The sequence below is a fragment of the Medicago truncatula genome, chromosome 4, assembly GCF_003473485.1.
Source record: "Medicago truncatula cultivar Jemalong A17 chromosome 4, MtrunA17r5.0-ANR, whole genome shotgun sequence".
Taxonomy (NCBI): Eukaryota; Viridiplantae; Streptophyta; class Magnoliopsida; order Fabales; family Fabaceae; genus Medicago; species Medicago truncatula.
In genome coordinates, this window is record NC_053045.1 from 11,721,904 (window position 1) to 11,745,267 (window position 23,364).

Here is a 23,364-nt window from a genome sequence, read left to right on the forward strand (position 1 = left end):
TCTGTCAAACACCACGTTTTACCATGGTAGTGATTCTCAAATAGTAGCATTAGAGGACTGTCAGGTTTGTGTTTATATCATATTCAACATAATACAGATTTTGAATATCTCTAACATAAAGTTAAGCTGATTTTTTTGTACTGAATCTGATCCAACTTTCCAGGTTACATTTTGCATTATTACCATACATTAATAGCAGCTAAATTATGTTGCTGGTTTGAAAATGAAGTCATCCCACCTGGTATGTTTACATAGATTAACCAAGTTTCATATGCTGAACTATTTGCCTCTGAAGCTATACTAGCACATATGTCTTGAATTTCAAACGCGAATTATTTGTTTCAGGTTGTTGCACAGCGAACCTCTGCATTTGTCTGGTGCACTTTTGCTGGCAGCATCAACTATCTACTGCATCTTTTTTTCTTTTTTTGGAGTGAACCTTTTTTGGGTCAATAGAATCAACTCTTTTTATCCTTTAATTACTGATTGTAAACGCAAGGTATATGCAAGATATTGAAATGCTTAAAAAAACGCAATTGACTTTATGTAGATGCTTAAAATAAATTAGAGCTCAACATGCAGAAAATAACAATCTCAACTGGTGTAGTCAATGTCACAAACTGTCTGAATTTGAATTTATGTATTGCTGTCATTGATCCTTTAATTACTGATTGTAAACATCTCATGAGTTATGGAGATATGCAACAACAAAATTCTTGATAGATCAATTGATGAATATATCTGAGTTATGAGCCTGTGCTTTAATCTATATGTCCATACGGCATTGCCGAACATAATGTTATTACTAAATCTGGAATATGTTAATATAATGAAACTCATATAGGAATACTGAGTTATGACCCAAAGTGAGTTTACTTTGTTAAAAATTCATTCTTAGTTGTAGGGAACCATCATGTTAACCAATGAGGTTGTAACATGTTCAAAAAAAGTTGTGTAAAGAAACAATGTTAACAACAACGATAAGTAAAATAGGTATGAACTTAGACCTTTTTTTTTTTTTTTACAATATATTTATATTTGTTTTATTAACTTTGCACTAGCTTAAAATGAAATATCAAACTTTCAACATAGACAATTTCCTGACTATAAACAAAAGTTAAGAACAATCACTTAGTGAAGTTGGCTTATACTTAACATAGTCGGTGTTTTTTCATGATCAACTATATGTTGTAGTATCAAGGGTTATATTAAGGAAGGGATTGAAGATTCTTTTAATAGATGAAAATGGTGATTGCATGACTACGACTTCCAACGTATTATACAGAGAAGTTTTTTGAAATGTGTATTAATTAATGCACCGATACGATGAAAAAATGAATTTTTGTACACCAAAATATTTATATAATATTGGATCAATATTACGTGTTAAATGTATATGACCCGTGCGGCAGCACGGGTGGCCGATCTAGTTGTTAAAAAATTTGTTGTTTCTATGGTCTAACAGCGGCACGTAGATTGTCTTAGCAATAATATGGTTCATATTTTCAATCAACTTTTCAAAACAGTTACATACATTATGAAAATTGTATAAATGAAAATGAAAAACAATGACATATATCTAAAGAGATATGATTCAAATTATCAATAATTAAATACATTTTATTATTTGATCAATAGTTCATAAGACATTTATATTAACATAATGTTTATTATAACAAACTATTAGACTCCTAAAGCTAAATTTGTGGTACAAGAAGATGGAGGAGTAAGGAGGGAACATAGATTCATGATATTTGGAGATATATTTGCGTATAAAGTTTTTTGATTTAAAGAAGATGATGAAGATTCAAAGGAAGAAGAATAAGATGATGAACATGTTCATCTTAATTTTTTTATTTTTTTTTATAACAAAAATATATTTTAAAAAATAAAATTATGTATTTTTTTATTAAAAATGAGAAGAAGAAAAAAAGGATTTATATGTGCTTCTATGAGAGATAAAGGACCTAAACAGGAAAAAAAGAAAGATAAGGATCAGAGTGTTACAAATTAATTGGCTGCCTCAAAGCATATGTGATAGCATAGTTCAAACCACAAGAAAATTCATATGGCGTGGCACTAATAATAAGGGAATCCACTTGGTTAATTGGAAGAAAATCTCTCTTCCTAAGAATCTTGGTGGATTGGGTATCCGGGCAGCTAGAGAAGCGAATACTAGTCTCCTTGGTAAACTTGTCTAGGACATGGTTCAGTCTACTAATAAATTATGGGTGTCTCTCCTTTCAAACAAATACACAGGTGGTCACAACACCCTTCTCGCTAGTGCCAGCAGCAACAGCTCCCCGACTTGGTCTTCCATTATCCGTGCTAAAAATATTCTCAAGGAAGGGTACACTTGGCGTATTGGTTCGGGTTCATCTTCCTTTTGGTTCAGTAATTGGAACTCTCTCGGTCCTATCGGTAGCTATGTTCCTATTATCGATATCCATGACCTTCATTTATCTGTTAGAGATGTGCTTTCCGCTCCAGGTAACCACACTCAGGTCCTCTACACTAATCTCCCATCAGCTGTCGAGAACCACATCAACAACATTCACATCCAGTTTAATGATAACATTGAGGATGCTTTAATCTAGTCTCAAAACATAAATGGCACATATTCTACAAAAAGCGGATTCAAATGGCTTCTCACCGTTAGAGAACCGACAGCTAATCCCATTCCTCATCACTCTTGGTCTTGGATTTGGAGGTTAAAGGTCCCGGAAAAGTATAAGTTCTTCATTTGGCTCGCCTGTCAAAATGTTGTACCTACTCTCTCACTGCTTCACCATAGAAACAAAACTCACTCTCCCACTTGCGCTCGCTGCAGCGAGGAAGATGAAACCTTCCTGCACTGTGTCAGGGACTGTCGCTTTTCCATAAGCATCTGGCAGAAAATTGGTTTTACTTGTAATGATTTCGTCACAGCCGCTTCAGCCTATGACTGGATCAAGCTCGGATTGTCTAGCCCTCGTTCGAATACATTTTTAGCTGGTCTTTGGTGGGTTTAGAGACATCGAAACTTAATGTGCCTTAGTAACAAACACTTGTCTCTAAACCGGTTGTGCAGCAACATCATCTCAGCAGCCACCGATATCAGTTCGGTTTTTGATAGTGAGGACAATTCGAATCAGCCCGACCGCTTTGTTAAATTGAACAGCATAAATCATGAGGACCACATTCTTAATGTTGATGGAAGTTTCATTGGTTCCCCCCGCGCTGGTTACGGTTGTGTCCTCCGCAATAGTGCAGGTTTGTTCATCTCAGGTTTGTCTAGTTTCATTCTGACCTCGACGGACATACTGCTGGCTGAGCTAACTATTATCCATCAAGATCTGAATTTGGCTATTGAATTGAACGTGACTGACCTCATGTGCTACTCGGATTCCCTGATTGTTGTTCATTTTATCAAGAATGATACCCCGAGATTCCACATCTACGTCGTGCTCATTCAAAATATTAAAGACTTGTTAGTTGATCGGAACATCTCTCTCCATCACACCTTAAGAGAGGGGAACCAATGTTTGGATTACTTTGCTAAATTAGGTGCTAGTTCAGATTCTCATATGCTCGTTCACCATTCGCCTCTAGCTGACCTCATTCCTCTTCTTAGAGCTGATGCGATAGGAGCTTGCTTTCTTAGAAGCTAGCAGTCTGTTTTTTCTTTGTTTCTGGTTCTGTAAGTTTTTTTTTCCTTGCTTATTTTTCTTTTGTTGTTGTTAGCCTTATTGTAACAAAAAAAAAAAAAAAAAAAAAAAAGTGTTACAAATAAGTGAAATAAAGGACCATTAATGTAAGTTTGCCTAAAATAAAAAGAAAAAGAAAATTAAATTAAGCAAAATACAGTGTAAAGTGAAAATTTCTTGTGGATTGCTTAAGGTGAAGTTTCACGAATTTAGGATCTGAAACTATAGATTTCCAAGAAATGCATGAGGTATAGATTTTCAAGAATTGCACATGAGGTGGATATGCAAGTCTTGGAAATCTATAATTTCTAATCCTAAATTTTTCAAACTTCACCTTGAGGGATCGCAAAGGAACCCCCACTTGACAATGTATTTTGATTCCAATGTCGTTGACACACTCGTCATCAATCAAATGCTTGATAGTATGGGATTCCAAAGCCACCACCTCTTCAATTTTAAAAGTGTCGTTGTTGATACATTAATTTAATGCTTGATAGTATGGCATTCCAATGCATAATTTCTTCTTGAATTACCTCAAAACATCCTAGAATTTCTATGTTTCGGGAAAAACTAGAATTACATGACTCAAAATAGAAAACATTACAAATGTCCCAAAAATCATAAACAATTGTTCTAATACTCCTCCATTCTAGATTAAAACTAAATAAAAATATCTGAAAAACATGTTGAGAATTATGTAAGATGATTTGTCATCAGTCTTGCATATTCCAAGTATAAGTAATTACTAATGTAATTTAAAAAGATTTGAATGAAATCAGAGAGTAAGTTTTGGATATGTCAGTATCAACATAAATCTATATAACTTGCTAAACATAAATCTATATAACTTGCTAATCATTATCAATTCATATGCTAGTTGTTGAATATTTTGGATTTACTTTAATTAATTGGCTTAATTGCACTTTTCCTCCTTATCTTTTGTTAATTGTGCGATTTTGCATCCCCTCTTTTTTTTGAGCGATTTTGCACCCTATCTTTTGCCAACTGTGTTTTGTTCAAAATCATCATTAAAAGAGGGGAAAAGGGGCAAAAGATAGGGTGCAAAATCGCTCAAAAATTATAAGTGAGGGTGCAAAATCGCACAATTAGCAAAAAGATAAGGGGCAAAAGTGAAATTGAACACAAAGATGGGGTGCAAAATCAGAAAGGGGGCAAAAAGATGGGGTGCAAAATCCCACAATTGGCAAAAGATAGGGGGAAAAGTACAATTAAGCCTAATTAATTATTAAAATATAAATGAATTATATAGTATTAACTATTTAATGTTATTGTACTTGATATTTATATTGGGCTTATTGTGAGCGACCATGATGGGTTGGACCGTTCTTATTCAACTATTCAAGGTACACAGTTACGATGTCAATTAACACTGTTTAATAATATGTTATATTTCATATCTGTGATTTTGGTCCTCTGTTAAATATCTTTCGCTGTCATCAATAAGTTTTGAATATAAAAGCAGAAACTATGGAATGTAGTAATTTCAAGATATTAAAACATATGGAATGTAGTAATTTCACATATTCAACAGCATCTACATAAAGAAGTTACAGATGGAAATGAGAGCTTGGAATATGGTAACTATACTTAACCGCTGTAATATTGTACAAAACTTGGCAGGGTTCCTATGTATTCAAAGTTATCCATGTATTCTTATCTACACAAAATGATAGAGAACAACATTAATACCTTGCAAGTAAAAATTCAATCAGCATAAAAGAATAATACTACAATATGTGGATTGGTTTTGCCATCTAAAAAGACTCAACGGTGCAGTTTGTTGTCCACTCACCTTTCAATCATGTGTAATTTTATGATTCAATAATTTGAAGTAAAGCCTACATTTGTTGCCCACATACATTGTCTCCAATTCCGGATAAACAGCAATGATCCCCAAAGGCCCCAAAATCCTGTAATAAATCCTAATGCCACACTCAAATAAATTGAATTCATATCTTCTGGACTACTTTCTTCAAAAGTTTCTGGTTTTTGAGGTGCAATTTCTTCATCTTCTTGACATATGTTGTCAAGTGGTTTCCCAGAAAGATCAACATTTCCTTCATAACTTGAGGCGTCGAAACTCTGCAACTGCCAGCCTATTGGAATTCTTCCAGACAGATTCAACAAGGACAGGCGATCAATTTGACCTAGATGAGGAATTCGATCAATGAAACGGTTTCTTGACAAGTCAAGAAATTCAAGATGAAGAAAACCTAACGTTTTTGAATTAAAAGGAAATAACCAAAATATATAACGGAAAGAAATTAAGGGACCAAAATAAATCGAATTTTAATCAAGGGACCAAAGTGATACTACCTAAATAGTTAAGGGACCAAAAATGTAATTTAGCATTTTTTTTTAATGTCTAATATCTCAGATATGATTTCAGCCATTAGATTGCAGGACCATTATATGTAATGGTGAACCACCAACACCAATTTTTTTTGTTCTTCTTCATCTTCATCAACAACAACAATCCTTAAATCTAGAAATTCATCAATAACAACAACAACAAATCCAGAAATTCATCAACAACAATCAACAACAAAATCATCATTTTCACAAACAATCTCAGCAAAAATTTTAGAAATTCATCAACCCAGAAAATTAATCTTTTCACCTCCATTTTAAAACTCATAAATGTGAAAAATCATTTCCAATTTCTTCATTTTCAAACTCAGAAAGTACATCTCTCGAAATCAAACACAACCAGAAAAATAATTCTTAAATTAATTGAATCTTTTTATTAATGAAAATTACAACAAACGCACAAGAAAAAAAACACAATAAATACAAAGTAAATTCCATAACAACAGTATCACCTCCTTCGATTTCCCTTTCCCTTTCTTTTACCTGAAATACAATCAATACAAAGTGATTTCTAGAACAACATTATTAACACAACAACAACAACACAAAGTGAATTCCATAATGAAGGGAATAGTGAATTCCATAATGAAGGGAATAGTGAATTCCAGCAACAACAATAAAAACACAAATTCGAAATTCAAATTTAATTTGAATTCGAATTTCTTGGCTCCAAAATTCAAAGAAAGGAGGGTGGAAGAGGAAGAAAATGAGAAAAAATTATGTGTTGATGATTCATTTTAACATACAATATACCTAAATGATCTAGCCGTTCCTTTTTTGAAAGAAAAAAATCAAAAGGTTGAAATTAAAAAATTAATAAGTTATATGGTGGACCACCACCTACAAGGTTGGTCCACCTAAGACATTTGGGATTAAAGTTAACTAACATGGATCAAACTGACTGACATAACATATTTGAATGATTGAAAAAGAAAATTTTAGAGTTAAGGGACCAAATCTAAAACAACAAATAAGTTGAGGGACCATTTATGTAATTTAGCCTTTTTTTCTCATTTTGTCCTTTTATTATTATTATTATTTATATTTGCATTTATTTTATGATTTTAAACCAATGTCAAATTAAAATTCTGGTAAAAGACAGTTTCAGATTATATAATTCAAAAATTTCTGGCAATCTACTTCGAATTATTTCAGATTATATAATTCAAAAATTTCTGGCAATCTAGTTCGAATTATATAATTTGAACCAAGGGTATTTTTGAAAAAAATAGAACACGTGAGAAATAAGTAGGTTGGAAAAAGTAATAGTCTTATTTTTATCTAGCATTCAACTGTGTGGACTCTCTTGAAGGCCCAAAATGATCTTACTTTTGTGAGAAAGACAGTTGGGTTTTACAAATAGTAGACATGATTTAATACCTCTCTTGGAAGTTGTTCTTCAGTATACACCATTGACATCACTGCTCCTGTTATGAACGGATCTGCTGGCACCAATAGCGCTCAGTATAAGTGTCAATGTTGGACTCAACCTATGCGGGGGGTTTAGGTGGTTCCCATATTTCTGAGTTGTTTCAGTTTGAGATGTTTCTTGCTCTATTCCTCTTTTAGTGATGGAGCTTCTAGTGCTATTTTCTTTGCCGAAGTGTGTTTGGGAGAATTAGGGTTGTCAATTTTTTCCTTGGCGGCTTTCGCTAGGTACGAAAATGTATCCCCCAAGTAAATGGCCTGTTGGTCAAGTTAAGGACTTTGAAGGGTCTGAATATTTGGGATACCATTGTATTGATTGCAAACATCGAGCGAGTATCAAGGTTGTAATCTTCGGACGACTTTTATGTTTGATGGTGGTCAAGACAAATTGTTAATGCAAAAAAGTATTGAAAGCCACACACTAATACACTTTTCTATGCAATCAAACAAGTAATTTTTTTAAACAACGTAATTTAGAAGCATATAAGTAAATATGTGAAACCTAAACCACACATGTAACACCCTCAAACCCCACATGCAATATTTAATAATAAATCAACATATAATCTTAAGGTTCAAGGTGCCACTTCATTTTTAAATCCATAAACGATCATAATTAATCATAAGCATGAAGTGTAATAAAACGGTTGCAGCGGATTCATAACATAAAACAACATAAACTCATTGTCTCAACATCTCAAATACATCATCATAAGACATCAAAGTTTCATCAAAACATAGAATTCATAAAATAAATAAACTCCCGACAAATCATAATCATAGCCTACTACTAGACTCCAAAAGCAAGCATAAAAGCGAAGAAGCCTCAAGCTATCCTCAGGTACTCACGTTGAACATGCGTACTCAACCTGCATGTCTATACCACAAGTGGCATAGGCGGAAACCCGCAAAAGGGTGAGAAATACTCAACAAAAGAAAATCATGAACATAAAGTTTCAAGGCAACAAATATCATATACTCATAATTCAATTCATCAAACAATATCCTCATATAAATAGACATATCAATTCTCAAACTATGATTTCGAGATATATCAAGCATTTACATATTCACCTTCTCACCAAAAATTCAATCCACATTATTCACAATTAATTACCACCATTATAAGTACACAATTATCATCGGACATTCACGTAGTCATATACACATCTTGACATATGATCACCTAATCAAATATAAGACTCCCACATAGATTCATATGCATGTAATGTTCTAGACACGACTTTACATACATGTGGTACCATTTTGGATATCGGAATTCTATTACCGAGTGATCCCTCATCTTCGTGATTACAAGACTATGAATGCATGGACTTCAAGTATAAACTAGGCATTGCACATCACCAAAAACTCATCAGTATATATTTCACACCATTATATAATATCGCACTATCATCTCACCATTGCTTTATCAAATCATTACAACCACACATCAACAATTCATCATCATCATCATCATCATAATGCCACACTATCATATTTATCACACCAACATTCATCATTCACATCGATAAAATAATATTACTTCATTTAGCCAATTTACGTTTTAGACAATTTACTAGTTACACCTAATTAATCAACACTTCCTTCACATATCATTAACCGATTCAATTAATATTCATCACCTAATCATTATCCTATATCCAATTAGAAATCAACATGGCATGGTTCATTATATCACAAAGTCTGTCTATTTCCAAAGTTCGTCTATTTCACCTAGACCATGCTAATCATACTCACACATCCTCAATTAATCCATATATATTAATCAAGTTTGAAGGTTTGGGAACCAACTATGCACTTTGGATACACTTTAAAGTCAAAAAATGGGGGTTTTGACACTAGAGGGTCAAGTACGGTCGTACCCTTCAGAGGCACGGTCGTGCTTGACTATTTGAAAAAGTCAAGATTTTAACAGCCGATCCATGCACAGCCGTGCCAAGCAGGTGCATGATCGTACCAACCTCTCAGGACAGAATTTATGAAATTTATTTTTTCGCGCATAAAACTACGTTTTCAAAACCGTTTTTGATCCCATTCGCGCTAAATTTGTCCCAAAACCTCGAACTAACATTATCTAATTACTTACACCTTAATCACACCTTAATCAACTTAGTTCAACTCCCTTCAACATCAATTAACTCAATTAATCACCTAAAAAACTTATAGCTTAAAAACCCATTTTCCACGAATTCAATTCAGCCCCACACCTAAACAAGTTAACAACAAAAACACCATATCATATTCACCTCAACATAACAACAGCTTCACCAATTCAATCATGTACTCCAATTCATCAAAACAACAACTTCCATGATTATTACCCATTTCTCACAAAATTCACCACAACACAACAATTTAATCCAAACACCACATTTAGCAATGATAACTTCATGAACTTCAACATAAATACATACCTAATAGCATATCAAAGAGATAGAACGTGAATTGAACATTAGCCATTAACAACATCATGAATATCACATAATTAAGTTAAAATCTCAAAAGCACTTATTCAATATAACCAAACATAAATTTTAGCACAACAACGACATAATTTCACAACTTTTATCATACCCAAAATTAACATAACTAATGGAGCATGACAATTAACTTTAGTCATCATTAATTGATGAAATCACATTAAACACAACAACCAAGATTCTACCCATATTAACACTCATTCCTAGAGAAGAATAATTCTCACACTCATACTTTATAATTCCAAAATCTAAGCTTTCCTAACTCCAATCTTCCCCTCTACTTTGATTCTCTTAAGCTTTTCTTCTTTTCTCCCCTTGAGCTCTTCTTTCTTCTTTTCCTTTCTCTATTCTCTCTCTAGCCTCCAATTTGTAAACTTGACAAATGATTGCACAAACTAGGGTTATGACTACTAATAATCTTATATACTCTCATCAATTGGGCTTAGTTCACTTACTCATATTGAGCTTAGTCTTATTCTTACTAACAAATAACACTACTAGTTCTAATTCACGTAATTCTACATTTTTACCATTTACCTATATTCTAGTAATTCTCTAAAGTTACTACTCACTTCATTAAAAAATCTTCACCTCTAAATTACTAAAATTCCCTTCACTCCCAAAATTACCAAAATACCCTTAATTCCTCTGTTTCTACTAAAAACGAACTATCTCAACAGTTAAATAAATAACAAAACAATTGAATAAATAATATCCTAAAAATCGGGTCGTTATAACACATGATGACTAAATCACACATATGAATCAAAGATGGAATGATTAGACAAAGAATAATGACTTGAGGTTGTGTTTAACATACCTAATTTTTTTTGTTAAATCATCATAAAATTCAAAATAAAAAATAAATTATGATAGATCCACCTCAAAGGGTTTGCAAAACAAATACCTGATTTCATTCAAGGCATTATATTGGGCAAAAATCTAGGATCGACCTCGCCAAATGGAACTGTCTCATCTCCATTACCATTCATCATCAAGCCCATCAAAAGTTGACTTTCAATGATTTCACCATTATTCACAGTCATCCCAGCATGGCCATGACCCATCCTTGCCATTTCTTCGTTCCTGGATGTCAATGGTGGTGCCATTTGGAATTGAATTTCATGTTGACCATTATTATCCTCTTCTCCCAACCTTCTACCAACCTCCTTCAATTTCTGGTCAATCAACCAACAAAGATGTTTTGAATCAACCAATGACATATTACTCTGCATAAAGTTACCTTCATAAAGATATTGAAACATCAGCATTGCCATCTCTTTCTCTTTGTTGTCATGCCTTTGCATCTTCAGTTTCTCTTTGGCCTTTAGAACCCTTTCTTTCATATATGTTTCTTGATTCACCATTTTCTTGCTCTTATCCCTTTCAGTCATTGTTCTGAATTTTGAGAGCACTGTTTGAACTCCTTGTGATGATGGCCATATCTTAGGTTGAGGCTCGTATGGTCCATAGACTATGGCACATGCTTCAACTCCACACAGAGTGCTTAGTTCATAAACCTTCTTCAGTAGACCCCTCCACCTATTATTGTATGTTGCTTTCCTAGATGCATCATTGACAATGAAAGCAAGTTTCATCTTTTTCCTACCCATTGTTGTGAAAATAACAAACGAAAACGAGAATTGAGAAAAAATATTTATTGGTGTGGTTTTTCTTGCTGTGAATAATGTTTTGCTATTTTTTTATATAGACAAATTTGATATACCAGGTTTGGTTCTAGATGCTACTTTGTGTGTTACTCATAATTAGTTGTAAAATGTCCTATTTTGGCTTACCATCAAAGAAGGATAGAAATTCAAGTGCATTTATGGCCTTTAATTATATATTAGTTGGTATTGGAGGGCTACCTTATGTATAAATTTTTTATTGCTTTTTGAGATGATGTATCACTAAGTGTAACAAAAAAAATGATGTATCACTAATACTCCCTCCGTCCCAAATTGTATGACGTTTTGGGCATTTCACACATATTAAGAAATGTAATTAATATTGTGTGGGAAAGAGATATTATGAGTTGTTTTACAAAATTATCCTTAATAAATGATATGGGAAAGATAAATGAAAGAATTGAAAAAAGAAAGAGTAATAAATAGTTAAGGATATAATAGGAAAAGTAACATTAATGTTTCATTGGTATTCTAAAGTGACATACAATTTGGGACAAATATTTTTTCTAAAGTGACATACAATATGGTACGGAGGGAGTAGGATTTTCCAATAGATATAAGAATAAGAGGTCTATCTTACTCTCAATAGTATAGTAGTAAGGAACCTAGATATTCCAATAGGATTTGTTTGCCTTTTAATTTTTAAAATCATATATTTATATTAGTATATTATGATATTATAAATAAGGATTTTTATTCATTAAAGAAAAAGTTTTTGTTTTATGATATACTATATTTATATCATATTATCAAGAATTATTAGGTGCTTGATTATTTTATTGATATTATCTTTAGAAACTGTTTTTTCTTAATATATAAACACACACATATACACACAACATCCATTTTTTAGCTGTAAAATGACACTTTGTTGGCATACCATTTGTTCTGTGTAACGCCCACTTTCGTTTAATTAATTATTTAATCGAGTTTAGACGATTATATTATATTTATATAATATATGTGTGAATTTTGTTGATTTATGACGGTTTAGATGATTTGGATGATTTTGATGTGTTTTGATGATTTGATGAGATTATGAGACTTATTTTATTGTTAAATAAAATAAGATTTGAAAATAAAATAAAATATTTAGTTGAGGACTGTTTTGAGATTTTAGATAGTTTTGAGGGAGAAAGTGAGATAAGATAAGAAATTGGGAAGAGATATAAAAAGGAAAGACCTAGGTTTAGAAAACGTTTTGTACGTACGACTGTTTTTGGAGAAATGAGGAAAAAGCCATAGAAGGGAGAATCACCAAGAGAGTGTTGCGATTTCTTCACATTAAGGTAAGGGTGAGACTAATAATTCAGTAATGTTAATTCTTATAATTCTGATGATTAGTTAGCAAGAATTAGGATTGAATTGGAGAAATCGAAAACTAGGTCAAATCCCTAAAATTGATGATCAAACAGTAGAAATTGATTAGATTGTTGTAGAAAACGTCCCTTGACCTTAGAATATGTTTATGATGAATTCTGGAATCGAGATTAGGCTTAAAACCATGAGTTTAGATGAATTTTTGAAGAAAACTGCATTCTGCCCGAGCCAACATTCATCGCTCGCCCTGGCGAACGATGATCCTCGCCTCGCGAGTGATGAAGTTCATCGCTCGCCACGCGAGCCAATACCCCTCGCCTCGCGAGTTACAAGTCGTAGCTCGCCACAGCGAGCAACCCTACTCGCCATAGCGAGCATGACCAGAGAGCATGTTGATTTTCGTATTTTGGACTTTTGAGTTGAACCTTAGATGCTTTTGAGTACCTTTAGATGTTTACTAAAGATTAGAGGATGATTTAGAACAAGATTGAACCTGGAACAACCTTAGTTGGAAATCTGGCAAGTACTCGCCATGGCGAGCAGATGCTCTCGCCTCGCGAGCACTTCCAGAACTGAGTGCTTTTGATAATGTCGTGACCTGAGTTGAATGAATTGATTAGGAATGGACATTAGGTAGTAATGAAACCTATTTAAGATGTTAACTGAGACCTATGAAGTTGTTAAGAACTGTTAAGTTGTTTGTAATGTGATTTAACGATTAAATGCATTACATGAATTATTCTTGAATAAACTTGATGTTGTTGAAAATGAATTGTTGTTATGAAATTATAATGCTGTTGTGATCTGATTATGTTGCTGCTGTTATTTAACTAAGTTGCATGAGTCATTATAAGATGAATAGATGTTGTTGAGCTCCAAATTATTGGATGCATATTGAGATGTTGATTAAGATTGTTTTAGATTGATTGACTCCATGCATTAGCATACTTGTTGGGGGATCATGCCCTGGAGTTTTGTCCTCACCACGAATTGAGCTTTGTCCTCACCACGATGCCTTAATAGTATATTAATACTATGATTGTTGGGGGCTCATGCCCTGATTGGTACCACATGCATAAAGAGGTTTAGATTTGCATTGTCGCATTTGTCGAGTTAAAAGATGTTATGTTGTTGATGATGATTGAACGATGTGATTACTTGCTAATTGTTTATTGAAGATGCAATGATGCTTAAGATTGTTTATGTTGTTAATTATGATTTTGAATTATATTGATTAATATTATTGTGTTATGAAATCTCACCCCTTCTGCTTGAAAATGTTGCTCTTCGTATGAGTAACTTGCAGGTGATCGTGCTTAGTGTGCAGTTTGCTGTCGTGAGTGGCCTTGCCTCACTGTGTCGTCTAGGTTGCTCTGATACGTAACGGGATGGGGTCTATGATATGCATGCTTCATTCTCTTACGTGAACAATATGTTATTTTCTGATATTGATTAACTCATTTGAGATATTTAGATGGGGCCTACGTGCCAAAACGATTTATTGATTTTGAATTAAACTCCGCTGCAATGTTTGAGATATTTGTTGAAGTTAAATTGTTATTTAACTGATTTTGGATTATGTTTCGAACGTGATATCCCGTTAATTGATGTTTACTCTGATAATAGTTTTGAAATTTTCATATTGGGAAAACGGGGTGTTACATCTGGACCGGCTAGAAGCTTAATATCGCAAGGCCCATTAAGTTAAGACTTAAGACAAACAAGGTAAGGCACTATGAAAGAGCACGCAAAGTCAATTGCGGATCACAACGTTGGAGCACGCCTAGACTCCATCTCCACCGGAAAATTGTTGTTCACACTTGAAACAAGGATAGAAAACACCAGTAAAAGACCTAAATGTGTCTCGGTAGTTAACTGTCGAAGGAACTAACCGGCGGTTGTTAATGTAACACCCTGAACCCTTAAAGCGATAAATCATGCAAATGATACAATCATATAAAGATTTAGATATTACATCTTCAATAAATCCAAGACATGCATAAATAATTTTTCAAAACTCGCCGCGGAATAACATCATAACAACTCATAAACAGATAATAAAATCTCCAACATAGCCATGTCACATGTATCATGATACATCACTAAATATAAATTTCAAATCTCAACATACTGAGTGATAATCTCATAATGAAATGATAAATAAACGACAAAAGGTTCGACATCCTAATCAGAGCCCTAGACTAAAACTCCAACATAAAGGAAATGAGGTAGCATCCAAGACAGTCCTCAAGCATACTCACAAGTAAAGCAAAGCAACTAATCCTGCAAACCATCTACTCATTCATACAAATAGGCAGGTGATGACAGGTCATCTTACGTTATTTTTAGCATGTTTTTCAGTTTATTTTAGTAGGATTTAGCAAAAAAAAAAAGGAGTATTAGAACGATTGCCTATGATTTCGGGACTTTTGTAATATTTTCTATATTTGAGTCTGTGATTCTAGTTTTTCCGAAACATAGCAATTTTAGGGGGTTTTGAAGTAATTCACGAAGAAATCATGCAAATCGGCAAATCAAGAGCAACTGAAGATTGTCAAGACTTTGGGAAGACAAAGAATGAATATACAAGAGGCCTCAAGAGACTTTACATAGGAATGAATTCTATTTCCAAGTTCCGAGACAAATTATTTGAATCTGAAAACCTAAAAGCGACGAAGATCGAAGAAATTGGGTCAGGAAGCACAAGAGCATGCGCCTAGGGCATGGAAGTATGCTACTATGCCCCCATGGCATGCAAGATGCGCCCCAAGCATATGTCATGCGCCCCAAGCATATGAAAATGCGGGGTCGCAATCGTCATTTTATTCGTTTTTCTGGGTACAGCTTGCATTTTTAGTCCAAACCCAGTTAGAAAATCTCCACTATAAATACTAGCCTTCCTCATTCAGAATTTCTCGTTCAGAACTGTAGTAGTTCAAGAAGAAGGTGACTTTGGAGCTTCGAGAGAGAATCTATCTTCTCCTTAATTTTCTAGGGTATGTGTTTATCTTTAGTAATTTGTTTTTAGTTACCATGTGTAACTAAATATTTTTAGGTTAGAGTTCTAAGATGAACCTCTGTATATTTTTGTTGGATATTTATTTAATTTAATTTGTCGTTTATTTATTTTATTTATGCTTTTGTCCACAATAGAGTTTTATTAGGAAGTAGTTTTATTTCTATGATAGGTGCAACCCTATATTAGGTACTTAGGTTGTGACATGACCTAATATTTCTATCAATAACTAGATGTTTATATCTTGATATTTATATCCCTTTACTAATAACTAGATGCTTATATCTTGATATTTCTATCAATAACCGAAGCTAAGAATTAACTGGTTCGTAATTAGGGAAACAAGCACCTAGCTGTCCGACTTAAAGCTATAACCTAGTAAGACCATTCTCTTGAAACCCCTTAGTAAGGTAGACATAGATTAGGGATTCCCGTTTGTAGAACTACTAAGTAAGCTTAGAGATAGTGTGTTATAAATGTCCTAAGATTCATATATGGGCAGACCTACAGGAACCTTGGCCTTCATTGCCTTGGGAAACACTCGAAAGCCAATATAAAGATTATGTCTCAATTACCTTTGAATTAGCAAGATCCCGCACGTAAGGATCACCATGTGATCAACAGGTGCAGTTAGCCATCGGAGGGAAAGGCCTAATTAGGTACCCAATGGCTAGAACCCATTGGGTCAGATGGTGCCCTACGTATTTAGGAAACTCCCAACGACCTTATCAATTTTATAGTCACCAAAAGATAAATAAACGCGACATTTAGATTATGTATTATCCAACAACTAATATACAGAGGGGATTCAAAGAATCATATACGCTGATTCATTTGCGATTTATCATTTTCAATTTTGCTATTCTCTTTTGATTATGCCAAGGGTATCATCCTTCTTAGCAAGAACACACGCATCCCAATTCACCAGACATGATTTATGAACTAGAGAGAAACACAATTCAAGGTCTTAACGTAAACATCATCAGACCAACACAAGTGGGTTATGCTAAGACAATGTTGCTTCCATACACTTAATGTGATTTGAATCATTCCAACAATATGGTTAAATTCCCCATTGCATATAAATATACATATTTAAAGATTTTTTTTTGTTTAATACATTGAATTCTTATTATATATTTTTATTAAAAAATTATAAATAAATTATTTGTACAAGTGATATCCATTTAAAGACTATTTTCATTTTCCTTCAAAAAAAATACTTTTTTTATAGTATGATTGTTACTTTCCTAAAAGAAAAGAAAAAGTTATCTTCTTTGAATAAAAAAAAATGACAAATACCTCAAATTCGTCCTTGAATTTTTAAAAATCGGCCAAATCCGTCTCTAAATTTTGCGAAATAGCTCTTTTGTCCTTGAATTTACAAAATGTCAATCAAATCAGTCCCTCCGTTAAGTTGGTTTGTTAACGGAGGTGATGTGTAACGTTATCTCTTACAAGGCTTACCACGTCAGATGCCATGCAAGCAGGGACCAAATTGATGGATTTTCATAAAATTGTCAACGGCTCTTTCTCCTCTTCCTCATTAACAGCTCTTTCTTCCCCAAATATATAAATTTGAAACCCTAATGTTATAATTTGTCACCTAGAGTTCAAAATCCCCCAAAATTCTTCCATTAATTGATGTCAATGTTCTTCCCCAATTCAAAAAACTCAAAACCCTAATTTTTTTGATTCAATTCGAAATTCAAAAATTAGTGGTCATTGTTGAAGATTCAGTGTTCAAAAATGATGGGTGGTGGGCGTATGGGCAGAAACAACTACAACAGTCGGTCTTCATCTTCAGGCTCTATGTACAATGATGAGGTGAGAGAGCTTCAATGTTGGTGTCCTAGAATTTGTGTTGTAAGAAAAGCCAACACTGTCAACAATGATTATGTGATGTGTGAATGATTTGTTTAAATAGTACTGATTTTGTCTTTTGATTGTATAGGATGATGGTGAAAATTGTAAATTTTTTGTGTGGTTGATGAAGCCGAAGAACTATGCTATTTTAAAAACAATGGTGCTGGTCATGGAAGAAATGCAAGGTTGATGGAGAAGCCAAAGGATAGGGGGAGAGAAGAGGTTTGGAGGGCAAGGTTGTTGGATAAAGTTAATTGTGTAGGAAGTGAGCTTAGGTTGATTAAGATATTGATAGGAGTATTTTGTTTGATTGAGTTGTTTAAAATGCTATTATATTGTGCCAAGTCCATGTAATGTTGTAATGAAAAGAGGTTGTCAATGAATGAATCAAACCTTTATGTCAAAAAATTTCAATCAAATTGATCGTTGAATTATATACATATCCATCATATCGATCCTCAAATTAGTGAAAATACCATCAAATAGGTCCTTGAATTTTCACAACAGATATCACTGTGATCATTAGTGCATACATTTGCTGAGCAAAGTAAAAAGTAAAAGACAGACACTTTGATTATAAAAAGACAGATATTTGCATACCATCATAAGTCATATATTTGATGTTCATAAGTCATTACATAGGCAAAAAAAAATAACATTACATAGCCATCAAGTCATCAAATTATTTGATGTTCTTAAGTGATTACATATCAAAAAAAGTATAAACTAAACAAGTCCAAAAAGCATTAATTAAACTAGTCCAAAAGCATAATTTAAACATGCATCAATGCTTTGGAAATTCTGGAGTTGGGATAAACTCCATGTATTGGGGTTGAGTAGAAGCTGATGACCCGTAATTTGAATTTGGAACTCTAATAACTCCATGAACAGTTGGATTTTGTGGAGCAGGACCCCTGAGTGGTGTTTGTTTATGCATGTCATTTGAAATCAGTGGTCCTCTCATGTCATATCTCCTTGTACTCATTCTCTGCAAATAAAATCAATCATATCAGCCCTTAAATTATAACAAAATCCATCAAATTATGAAAGTAAGTCTCAAATCGATCCAGGACAACACATGTAATAGAGGGGTATAATTGAAAACACAGGAAAAATTACACTGAAAAGTTAAATCTCGAATTTTTACAATTTCCATCAATTTAGTCCTTGTACACGTGGCTGCCTTGTTGACACGTGTACAAGACAACACAGCATGTAAGAGGACACATCATCACCTTTTGGACGGAGGGACTATTTTTGATGGACATGGGTAAAATTCAGGACTAAATAAATATATTTCGCAAATTCATGAACAAATTTGGTCGATTTTTGAAAAAAAAAATAAAAATAAAAATAATGTTGTAAAATCTTAGTAGAGTGGAGATATTACTTCTCTCACTTTTCTCTAGCAGCTAAGGAAGGAGGAAGGAGCAGGGAAGAAAGAAGTGGAAATGATAACGAGTTGTGTTGGTTGGGCATCATCACCTTCAGCATCAGCATCAGCATCGCTCTGTTGCGATAATAAGCTTCGGCAACTAAAACTTCAACCTTCTTCGTCTCCATCGTCGCTTTCATTTTCAAGTTCATTTCCTTCTTTACCCATCATCTCTATCTCAACAACCACTCTCTCACCCTCAAACTCCAACAATCCCAAAGTACGTTCTAACCCACTCTCCTATCTCTTCTTTTTTCAATTATTCGCTTTCAAATTCTGCTTAATTATTCATTCTGTTGATTTTGATTTCTGAGTGTTGAAACTATGAGTACGTGGTAGAAATGTGGAAACTCGTTAAGACCCTGTTTGGATAAACCATTTTTATTTTGCAGCTTATGGCATAAGCACTTATCACTTAAGTATTTTTATAAAACAAAATTAAATATTGTCAAACTGTTTTAGGGTAATCTGTGAAAAATAGTTTATGCAAATAAATAAGCTTTTATGTTAATTCATAAGTTCTCGCTAACTAAAATTGTATCTTCATAAGCTGTTTTTCATAAACTAAGCTAAAAAAATAAGTCAATCCAAACGGCCCCATGTCATGAGTTCCCCCAAACAGTGTCACAAGTGCTTATGTCAGCGGATAAACTAAAATATACAATCCAATTCAAACAGATTCTAATTACATCATTGGACAATAAGGAGAAATAAGAGAATTTGAGGGTATGGGTTTTGATTGATATAAATCTTTATGCATAGGATTTGATATATTTATTGAAATTGAAATGTGTCCTACAAAATTATGCGGGACTCGTCCCGAAATACAATGTGGGACTCATTCCCAAAACTGATTTGAGTGACAATTGTTAGAAGACAATGTGTAGAAAAGGGAGTGTATTTTAGAAATTTTAGAAGACAATGTGTGGAAAACAGAGTGTATTGTTGACATTACTCATATGTGAGTAAACAATTATTTTGATTTTTAAATGTGTGAGACACTAGCATTATAGTCTATGCATCCACTCTAATATTAAAACAGACCCTCAAGTCTGGACCAAGTTTGCTAAAGGAAGACAGGTTTGAGGATAAAACTGACTAATGATAGACACGTTCCTAGATGTGTTTGCAGTTTTGATGTATTCAGAGAGATTATACTGATAGTGTTGTCAAATATCGACCATGGTGACTCCATATCAGTGGCAAATTTTGGAAAACCGTATGGCCAATTTGTGAAGGATGGCAGTGCCACGGTGCCATATTTTAGATATTTGGCATTCCACCATGGTCTGCAATCTGTCATCGCTAACACTGTATGCTGATAGCGACTCACAAATTTAAGGACCAAAATGAGTAGTTACTCGTAGAATAACTAACTTGTTTCTGTCATAATAGATTAATAGATACCAGAATGATTAGATAAATGGGCTTGAGATTGGAGGATGAGGGGTTTTTTCAGTGAAGTCAGCTTATAAAAAACTGGTTTCGAGGGAGAGCTTTACGACTATGGTTGGAGAGGGAGAGAAGAAGGTTTTCGGCTAAATTTGGAAGAGTCCAGCTCCTTCCAATGTGGTGGCCTTCTCTTGGAAGGTACTCCTTAAGCGTATCCCTACTCGCCTTAACCTTGCTCGTAGGAATGTCTTGCCGGCGGATGTCTCTCTGGACTGTGTTCTTTGTGGTGCGGTGGTGGAATCAGAAAGTCATCTGTTCCTGCACTGTTGTGTTGTCGGGAAGATTTGGGAAGAGTTGCTTGCGTGGGTGTAGGGGAGGTTTATTACGCCTCCGAACATGTTTATACACTGGGCATGTTGGGATGGTTTGTCAACAAATAAGAAGGTTCGAGAGGGTTTGCGGCTAATTTGGACGGCTAGAAAAAATTGTATTTTAAAAAATACGCTTATTAGGTGGGAAGAGATCGTGGAGGAGGTAAAGGTTTTGTCTTGGCGGTGGAGTCTAACTCATCTGAAAATCCCGGGGTGCCTTTATTATGAATGGTGCTGGAATCCGAAGGAATGTTTTCGGAGATAGAGATGGTGGAGCGCAGCTGCAGAGGTGTTGTGACCCATTTGTTATGGATGCTGTTTTTTTACTGGTTTTTTGGCAGTAACAGCAAGCTGTTTTGCTGTCAAAACAACTCAGCAGGCCTTTTTTGGTGTTTAGCGCGGCAGTTTTTGTGCCTGTCCGCTGTTGCCGGGCTTTGGTAGTTGTTATATTAGCAGAGGCGTGTTGCTTGTTTGGCTGTTTTAGGGAATCGCCGTGTTTTTACCGGTTGTATATGTTTTGTTCCTTGCGTTCTTAGGTGTGTCTGACACCTAGTTCAGCTTAATCAATTTTAGCAGTTTCAAAAAAAAATATACCAGAATATGACAGGTATTTACCTAATAACAACAACTAATATAAATACTCTAACTATACTCACAATCCCATAACTCTGTGTCTCAGTAAAGTGTGCCATAAAGTTATAGATTGGAGCAGTATGTGCTATGTAGCATCTGTAACACTGACATGTTATTTATTATATTTTTTTTAGTAAAAGAAATAATTGGCACTGAACTTTTCATAGGGGCTATGAATGGTGAAATCTGAACATTTTGGATGTTGATATTTAATATAAAGATTATGGGTATGGTCCAATTTGGATAAACTTCCAGGCTTCTAGCTTACAAGAGTTTTTCAACTGAAATAAGTATTTGGTTTCTAAATCATGAAAATACGCTATGAGTTTGTAGTTGTTTAAAGAAGACAATTTTCTGGAAAAATTGAGATGTAAAAGTTGAATTTAACTTATGAAGGAAGTTGTTAGTTACAATACTTGTGATTATATAGGATAAGTAGCTGACTTAACAGATTAATTATCAGATACCTGAATGATAATTACTGTACCTAATAATAAGTACTGTTTTCAATAATCTAATTTTTCTTGGCTTAATCTCTTCAATTACCAGATTCTTAATTACATAATCCTGCCTCATGAATTTTGGTTTCATACAGTGTGTTTTATGTTGCATTTGTGACAATATCATGTTGGTTATCATTCTAATTCTGAATTGTCTGTAATTATGAGAACTGGTTAATCTTTTGACTTCATTTTTCTAGTTTATTATTAGTTTTTGAAAAAGAAATTGTTTGCACTTCAGTCACTTTAATATCTTATAGAAGTTCTTCAACTGAAATGGTATTTAATATCTAATCCATGAAAAATACCTTTTAAGCTTGAGGTTGTTTAAAGAAGATAAATGGGTGTTTCTGTAGCACATATTGATTTTACTTATGAGGGAGATGTTAGTTAGAAAACTCATGATTATTGCAAGATTATTTGAATTATTATTACTTGTCTATTATTAGTACTCGTGTAAAAGTTAATTTAAACTAACTTTATATGGAAAACAGTTCCAATACTAAATAATGCCTGCTTCTCTTGTGCTGACTTGAATGAAGAAAAGTAATTCAGTTTAACATCTGTAGGGTACTTTCATTCGAGCTGCTTGGACTCGAAGATCTCGAGGTGAAGCTGAAAAGAAACCCAGCAGGAAATCATGGAAGCGGAGAACAGATATGTACATGAGACCGTTTTTATTAGACATTTTCTTTTCAAAGAAATTCGTTCACGCGAAAGTGACACACCGTGGAACAAGCAAAGTGATATGTGTTGCTACCACAAATGCCAAAGATCTTCGAAACTCTCTTCCATCCTTGATAGATCCTGAAGCTTGTAGAGTAATTGGAAGGCTTATTGCAGAGCGATCAAAGGAAGCTGATGTATATGCAATGGCGTACGAACCGAGAAAGAAAGAAAGAATTGAAGGTAGACTAGGAATCATCATTGATACTGTTAAAGAAAATGGGATTCTTTTTGTTTGAGCTCATCCCTATCAGCTTATGTTGTTTTAGATGTAGATTCGATGTATGTGTTACTGTTACAAATTTTATTTAACTGGTTATGAATCTTCTGTGCATTAGTTTGCTCCTTGATGTTTTATTGACAGTTTGACACGCATCTGAACACGGACACCGTATGTTTATACGCTTA

General features: G+C 33.9%; 2 protein-coding genes across 2 annotated transcripts; one reads left to right on the forward strand and one right to left on the reverse strand.

Moving 5' to 3' along the window:
• Positions 1-8,139: 8,139 nt before the first annotated feature.
• Positions 8,140-11,745, reverse strand: LOC11434260 (agamous-like MADS-box protein AGL80). Its single transcript, XM_003605477.2, has 2 exons — positions 10,917-11,745; positions 8,140-8,382 (listed from the first exon to the last, which is right to left on the reverse strand). Exon 1 carries the CDS (start codon positions 11,620-11,622, stop codon positions 10,927-10,929), a length of 696 nt encoding a protein of 231 aa, XP_003605525.1. The 5' UTR covers positions 11,623-11,745; the 3' UTR covers positions 8,140-8,382; positions 10,917-10,926.
• Positions 11,746-19,277: 7,532 nt separating this feature from the next.
• Positions 19,278-23,364, forward strand: LOC11429855 (50S ribosomal protein L18). Its single transcript, XM_003605480.4, has 2 exons — positions 19,278-19,554; positions 22,800-23,364. Exons 1-2 carry the CDS (start codon positions 19,351-19,353, stop codon positions 23,193-23,195), a joined length of 600 nt encoding a protein of 199 aa, XP_003605528.1. The 5' UTR covers positions 19,278-19,350; the 3' UTR covers positions 23,196-23,364.